At 30.1% G+C, this 8,775-nt stretch overlaps 1 protein-coding gene across 1 annotated transcript; it reads left to right on the plus strand.

Moving 5' to 3' along the window:
- The first annotated feature begins 4,262 nt into the window (after positions 1–4,262).
- On the plus strand, positions 4,263–7,228 carry LOC102598017 (cytochrome P450 78A6-like). The gene is made up of 2 exons (XM_006362064.2): positions 4,263–5,249; positions 6,400–7,228. Exons 1-2 carry the CDS (start codon positions 4,299–4,301, stop codon positions 7,024–7,026), a joined length of 1,578 nt encoding a protein of 525 aa, XP_006362126.1. The 5' UTR covers positions 4,263–4,298; the 3' UTR covers positions 7,027–7,228.
- The last annotated feature ends 1,547 nt before the right edge of the window (positions 7,229–8,775 follow it).

Consider the following 8,775-nt stretch of genomic DNA (forward strand, 5'->3'; position numbering starts at 1 on the left):
CATATATATATATATATATATATAAATTGCAAATATAACTTTGTTATGTTTCTAATTATTTACATAACCGATTAACCGAATTGAAAAAACCCAAACCAAAAAGAGAAAAATCAAACCAAACCAAATTTGTTTTGGTTCGGATTGGGTTACACTTCTTCAAAACCAAAAATTAAAAAATCTAAACCGAATAGTATAAAACCAAACCGAAAAATTGAATGCACACCCCTACCCCTTAGCCACACTTTCAATATTTATTAAAAATGTCAATATTTTAGTTTGTTATGTATCTAATTCACATTGTTTTTATTTGTTCTAATTGAAAGAATACAATTATTTAATAATAGAAAGGAGAAATTTAGGGGAGAGAATATTTTAAAAGGAACATATCACTTAAAATACTCATCAGTTACAAATTCAATATTTTATAAAAGAAACATATCACTTAATATCTCTCATCTTTATAAAAAAAAAAATCCCCAAAAAAACAAATCCTCTGTCTTCTTCATCATTCTCGCATGAATTTGGCGATGGCAGCAATGGAAAATCAAAAGGTTAAGCTAATGTGTAGCTATGGTGGAAAAATTCAACTTCGTCCTCACGATCATCAACTATCCTATATTGGCAGCGAATGCGATAACAAAATCCTCTTTGTTGAAGTGAATTTGATTAAATTTGCGTTTTTTTCTGTTTGACAAGAAGATTTTGAAAACGGGATAATTTTGTTGACAAACAACTTTGGAGAAGGAATTTCCAACTGGAACTTCGATATAATCGGTGAAATACAATCAATCAAGTATTCGTTAACTGTTGAATCATTAATTTGTTTGGAAGTTTTGACATGAACGCTTTTTGATTTTCTGGGGTAATTATAAATTTTTTTGGATGACGAGGCAGAGTTTTACAAATGCACAAGTGAATACAGATTTGGATTTAGAGAAAAAAAGAAAAGAAAAGAAACATAGCAGACGAAGAAGTTAGAGAGAGTCAAAGAAAGAATGTTGCAAAAATTATATTCATACCAGAATTGTATTCATATTAATTTTTGTTTGTCAATTGTTTTTCTTTTACTCAACATTTGTATTTTTATTAAGAATATTGTATTTCTTTTTTAGTTTGTAGTCTTCTCAATACGGATGCCAAATGGATTTGTATTTCTTAAGTATAAATATATCATATTTCTTTTCACATTAATTTTTTTTTCTTTTTAGAATATGACATCCTTCCTCAACTGATTGTATTATTTCCACTTTATATGCTATTTTTTCCAGAATCCTGTATCCTTTCTTAAATCGTATTCATATGTAATGATTGGATTATATTGAGATACAATCACTAATATTTTTGTGATACAAATAATAGAAAAATATATTTGGCAGATATGTAATACAATTTTAATCATTGAGATACGATTTTTAGTTTTTACTATGAAAGTAAAATATCAATTTTAATTTGAATGGTAAAGTGAGCACATAAAATACAAAAGTTGTTGGTATACAATTACGATAAAAACATAGTAAAAAAGAAATACACGCTTGTTGTCATTGAAATTGATATTAAAACACAAAAATGAGCACAATAATACTAACTTCAATTGAAATACAAAAGTGACTTTGTTAGTTTATCATTATGATGAATGCAAAAATAAAAAGAATTACAAACTTGTCTGCATACAATGTGAGAGTTAAATACAAATTGATCACAGTAAAATATTCACCTCAATATGATTTTCAATTTCAATTTGAATGATAAAATGAGCACATAAAATACAAAAGATGCATACCTTAATCAAAGGATTTTTATGAATATCTTTAGAAATATATTTTCCAATTTTTGAAAAAAAAATATACCAAAAATAACGGGAGGGAGTTGAAAAATGGAAAATAATTGGAAGAGGTAAATTTGAGAGAGAGAAAATATTTTTTTTAAAAAAAATATGAGAGAGAAAGAGTTGGAAAATGTGTAATTAAGGTGAGACAAAATAGGAAGTAAATTAGGATACACAATGTTTTCTAAAATAATGACATTTTGACATTTTTACTAATATTTATAAAGTATGGAGGTTTTTACTAATTAAGTTAGACTTTTTGACTAGTTTGCTAATTTTCCCTTTTTAAAAAAAGAAACAAATAGACTTAATGGGCTGAATCTGATGACTAAGATTCAAACCTAAAAAATAAACACACTTAATGAGCCGAATCTGAATGATTAAGATTCAGACCTCTATTAAGTACAAACAAATGAGGCCTAAGAAAAATTAGACTTATTCAATTTCAAAATAAAATGATGATTGTTCAAAATTCTATAAAAAAGTTTACTACACCAAAAATAATTTTTAGTGGCAATTGTTTGATGTCAATAGGTAAATTGCAGCTAAATATGTTTTTTTTAGAGCCATACTAGTGACAATTACATTCTAGGACTTTTTGTAAATGTCCATAAAGTCTATAAGGACGTTGAATACAATGACAATTAATTAATGTCGGTAAAATTTTTAGTAATCTTTATTAATGTGCAATTGTGCATGTTTATTATCATTAAAAAATATTTTATTGTGATGGCTAAATACTTCATATCTTATAAATGTGAGATAACTTAATACCCATTTCCCTCCTTGCATGCCCAAGACTACCCCTAAAGTCTATAGTGACATTGGAATCTCTACAATTATGAAACTTTAATATGGAAAACTTCGCAATAGTGTTGAAAAATAATAGAAGGATTAATTCAGATACATTCATCTTGTATAGTAGAAAGAAATTTGTTGAGTTCTAATATTCATTTAAAATAATTATCTCATAAGCTAGTGGTAAATCGAAAAATTTAATCAAAGTGTTGATTTTTGTTTTATTTGATTTAGTTTAAAATTAACTAAAAATTAATTTAATTTTAATTTCAATAAAAATTCAATCCAAATCGAATCATAAACAACCATCAAGACTATAAATGGAGACCAAATATTCCACATACTACCAAATACTGATATAGGACACTCAATAAAGTCTTCCCCAGAAAAAATAACACCATTCTATATTTAGAATAATTTAACTTAATAAAATAATTTAATAACATACAAATTTTTTTAAAAAAAATTCATTTTCAATGCACATATTACCAAATATCGATGTAGGACACCTAAATAAAATTCTTTTCCAAAAAAGAATAACATCATTCTATATTTAGTAATAATTTAATTTCATAAAATAATTTAAAATTATACAAAAAATTTAAATTTAAAATTTCATATTCAATCAAATAACATCGCATAAGTTGAGTTTGAATAATAAAAATCTCTTTTAACATTTTTATTAGTCATAAGACGTGCCTCAAGCGCCTTGAAGGTTGAAATTTAATTTAATTTTTTATTTTCTGGTTCTGCATTCGTGCGGCTCTCCTCAGAATTTCCGCCCAATTTACATTTTCCAATAATTACCTAATTATTGCTTTTATTAATACCATAATCCATAGAATATTCTAAAAACCCCATATTAAACTATGTTACTAAAGAGGAAAAATAAATAATACTCTCTCAGTTCATATTATTTGATCACTTTCCTTTTTACACGCATATTAAGAAATCATAAATAATAGGGTAGTTTTACGAATTCACCCTTAAGAACTTCTTTGAAACTTTACAAACAAGTGTGAATACTTTCAAAAAGAATAGTAATTGCAAGGGTAATATGGGGAAAAAAATCAATTAATGGTTTCTTGATTTAGTAAGATGATCAACTAATATCTGACAACTGTTTTTAGTATAGTGATCAACTAATTTGGGACAAAGAAGTAACATATTTAGACCTCATCATAACAATCATCCTCCATAATAATATTCAGTAAAACATCATTTTTTTTCCAAAATCATTTTTTCATGGTATATTCACTATCGTAACATTTTGCTATAGTAACCAATAAATATCTAAACAAATAATATCGTTGTAACGATATTTCACTGTACTTATAATCAAGGGCAGAGCCACATAGATGTAAGAGGGTTCATCTAAATTATATTGTATACACAAAGTTGAAATTATTTTTTTATAATGCATATAAATTAGATGTTGAATCTCATTGACTTTTGTGGTGTGTTTACTTTTTCAGATTTTAAATCCCTTAATGAAAATCGTGACCATGCCATTACTTATATTATAATGTAAGCCAATACTTTGAGTTATACTTTGCTAGCTAGTGTTAACTATGGTTCCATTTGCTCCCCTATATAAACCATCCAATATCTCTCTAATTTTATACCCACAAACACCAAATATACTTCTTTTCTCACTCTCTCCCCAAATATAATCATGACAACAAGCATAGAAAGCCTTTGGATTTTTGCTTTAGCTTCAAAATGCAAATCTTTCACTTCTATAAACTCAATATTCTTTGCAATTTTTCTTATTCTTATATGGTTAGTCATGAACATGATTTACTGGGCTCATCCTGGTGGTCCTGCTTGGGGCAAACACATATGGAAAAAATTAGTGTCAAATCCAATTCCAGGCCCAAAAGGTTTTCCTATTATAGGAAGCATGAACCTCATGACTGGTCTAGCACATCATAAAATAGCAAAAATGGCGAAAACTCTTAAAGCAAGTCGTCTCATGTGTTTTAGCCTTGGTGAAACACGAGTCATTGTGACTTGTAATCCAGAAGTCGCGAAAGAAATATTAAACAGTTCAGTATTTGCTGATCGTCCGATTAAAGAATCAGCCTATAGGCTAATGTTCAATAGAGCAATTGGTTTTGCTTCATATGGGGTTTATTGGAGGACACTTAGAAAAATTTCATCAAATCATTTATTTTCACCTAAGCAAATCAAAATTTATGAAAAACCAAGATTTCAAATTGCTAAACAATTGATTTCTATGTTTGAAAAAAATAGTCCAAATGACATTTTACGTGTTAGAGATGGTTTAAAATTGGCTTCTTTGAATAATATGATGTGTTGTGTTTTTGGTAAAAGTTATGATTTTGATTGTTGTAATTTAGAAACAAAAGAATTGATGAAATTAGTTGATGAAGGTTATGAACTTTTGGGCATGTTAAATTGGTCTGATCATATTTCTTGGTTAGGTGAATTTGATTTACAGAGAATTAAACAGAGGTGCTCTGAACTTGTGCCAAAAGTAAACAAGTTTGTCAAAAAGATTCTTGATGAACATATGAATCAATCTGGTGATTTTGTGGATGTTTTGCTATCACTTCAAGGTTCAGAAAGATTATCAGAGAATGATATGATTGCAGTACTTTGGGTAAGCAATATTTCATCTATCTCAATTTACGTGACACTATTTGACTTGACATAAAAAGATTATTGAAAGTTATGATCTAGAACACTTGTTGATCATTGATGTGGATATATTCTAGAATTGAATTGTTTCTGATTAAAGAAATATGATATATTTTTTGAAACGGACTAAAAACGGAAGGGTGTGAAGGAAGAAGTAGTAGAATATATATACAAATAGGAAAGGAAACGAACATAACTAATTAATCAAGTCTTTTTCTTCTTAAACGACTTGTCCTTTTCGAGAATTTTTGCTTCTTAAAAATATCTTTTGGTTATTGTAAGAATATGACCAAAATGTTCTCTGAATATTTAACGATTGGTTCAAAATAGTTCTTAAAGTATACACGAAATAGTTTGATCTTTTAAATTAGCTAAAAGTTAATGCTTTTAGTCTCCATCAAATATTTAATAATTTGTATTTGTTAGATTTGACAGAGACAATAGAAAAAAAGATTTAATTATAAATATCAAGAAAGTCCAATCAAATCCTTAAGTATGTAACTAAAAAAAAAAGTGCCCTAAACACTAAAAAGATGTCAAAACAGGAGAAATTACACCTAAAAAAGTTGCACAAGACTTCGAAAATAAATCAAAAACATCTCTAATGATCAACTTTTTTAAACAGGAACCTCGAGTTATTAATAAAATTGTACCTCCAAATTTGAGTACCCACTAATTTTAAAAAAAGTATTTTTATAGTCCCTTCAAATTTAATATAAATATTAGACAAAGACTAAAAATGTTAATTTTTGACAAAAGTTAAGGATTTAAACTATTCAATGCAAACTTAAAGGGATTGTTTTGAATTATCCTCAAACATATGGGACTATTTTTTTTATCATCTTTCGCTATCTGTTTAACTTAAAAAATTAGTGTGATAGGTGGTTAAAAGGTCACAATCAATAGCAATTACAGAGTTCAAATTCCATTGACCTCTTGACTATTTTGATTGTTTTTTTCCCTTTACTTTTTGTGTCAATTATGTGAAATAAGTTTCAAAATTCTGATTTGTCATAAGTCAATGCAGGTAGTATCACACTTGCTTTCTAATCATGGATCCGCCACTGGGACCACGACACATTTGCCCTTACTATTAAAGTTTACTTTTGTAGGAAATGATATTTAGGGGGACTGATACCGTGACGATATTGGTAGAGTGGATACTAGCCCGAATGACGCTTCATCCTGATATTCAATCAAAAGTTCAAGTCGAGATAGACAGAATCGTTGGACAATCACGAACCATGACGGAGTCTGACGTATCAAAAATGATCTATCTTCCGGCCGTGATTAAGGAAGTACTAAGGTTGCACCCTCCTGGTCCACTATTGTCGTGGGCCCGCCTTGCAATAACAGACACCACAATTGATGGTTATCAGGTGCCAGCTGGGACCACCGCCATGGTGAACATGTGGGCCATCACGAGAGATGCAGATGTTTGGGCTGACCCACTTATGTTTAAGCCAGAAAGGTTCTTGAACGAGGCTCATAGTGACATGGATTTCTCGGTACTAGGGTCCGACATGAGATTGGCACCATTTGGGTCTGGAAGGCGATCTTGTCCCGGAAAGACACTAGGCTTGACCACAGTCACTTATTGGGTCGCAACACTTTTGCACGAATTCAAGTTTGGGCCCAGCAGTAATGTTGACTTGTCTGAGGTATTGAAGCTCTCTTGTGAAATGGCCCACCCACTTAAGGTCAAGATCCGATCTAGACGTGCTCCTAAGACAAACTAAATGTGTTACAATATATAAAGTGGAAACATGGTCCCAATAAACAAAAGAAGACCATACTCTTTCTGTACATAATATCTAGTTTTTGGTCATCTTAATGCTTGATGGTAACGCTTTTTTTTTTCCTTTGGATACGGTCTTTAGAAAGTTGATTTGGCTTTTGCTTGTACAAATGATGGTTCAATTAATATAAGTTTCAATTAAGCTACATACTACATTATAATATATCTCTCTTTCTAATTGTCATGGTCCAACCCGTTGGACCGTGCAGACACCTATTCTAACACCTAGATAGGAGAATCCTACCCCCAAACTAGGATATTAAATGCTGAAGTGAACAAATTATATACTAACACTCTGTTTACATATAATAATACTCTTAACTCAATTAAAAATAAAGTTCTTTTGTAAATAATTACATTGAACCCTCTCCAAGGAACAAATCTAAACAGGTACAGGAGTTTTTAAGAGGATACATGGTTTTAAATTAAATAGACACAACTCCCACCATGAAGGAAGAGGAGTAGAAGTTGTCGGAGATCATCTTCGTCTTCACCTATAAAACATCACTGAATCCTGCAAATAGACTATGCCAAGTGACATAGCAAGAGTTGTATCAATACAAACAACATGTACTAGTAGACATCATCGACCGATCTGAATCCATCATATCATATCATGCAAATAGTCAAAGAAACATGAACTTGGAGATAAAACTAGGACCCGACCTTTCAATTACCACCCTTACTACAATCAATATTACCTTGAAACCAATACATTCTATATCACAAGTCCACCCACCTTCTTTCACTGTCAACTCCACCATCTGGTAATTTCACCTTCATAATAGATCATAACCTAACCTCTATCACATAGAGATTTTCCTAATGCAAGGTCACTACTAACTTTGTTAACCAGACTATTATTCTCCCTCAAGATCTCATGCCAATACCCTGAGTTTTAGTTATTTTGTCAACCAGATAACATACAACTCTAACCACAGTGAGAAACATAATGTAACGCCTTACAACTCCTAAACAAAGATCTGAACCATCTTCCGTATGCATATATGTCTGAACCCAATGATTTTTAAGTTGTAAATATATGTCAAGTCTCTTAATAAGTGTGCTAAGTGTATCGGGTGTAGATTAGGATCGTAACATACCTAAAAAATCAAGTCAAATTCAAAATATTTCTATCGGTTAAGTTTTCGCATGAGTTCATATAAGAGTCAACTTCAAACTACTATATCTCTTAGAATATGAAGAGTTAAGAGTCTCATAACCTATCAAATTAAAGGTCTATGAGTCTTCTTGTCAACGACGTCCAATTTGCGATAATCTAAGTTTGAAGTAAAAAGTTATGACTGATATACTAAAGACGCTTTATCCTGAAAAATGCTCTACGACATAGAAGGAAAACGGACCTCACTGTCCACTCGAATTAAATTTCATCCTCCAACTCTTACTATTTATTTTTTTAGGGTATTTTTATCTTGAAAACACTTGAGAGTTATCTAAATTACCCAAAATGTGTAGGAAATTAGATTTTCATAATTAAATCCTCTCATTCACTCCAAAACTATTTTATGCTCAAAAACATCAAAAACACCAAGGCAAGGGTTCATCTTTCAAGATTCTCCATCAAGCTTCCTTTCTAAGAAATGTAATACGTCAATGAGAGTATCCCTTTCACTCTCATGCCTAAAGTATTTGGGTTCTCAAGAAACTCTTCAAGATTTTTAGAAGTAAA

This window comes from Solanum tuberosum, unplaced genomic scaffold, assembly GCF_000226075.1.
Source record: "Solanum tuberosum cultivar DM 1-3 516 R44 unplaced genomic scaffold, SolTub_3.0 scf00382, whole genome shotgun sequence".
Classification (NCBI taxonomy): Eukaryota; Viridiplantae; Streptophyta; class Magnoliopsida; order Solanales; family Solanaceae; genus Solanum; species Solanum tuberosum.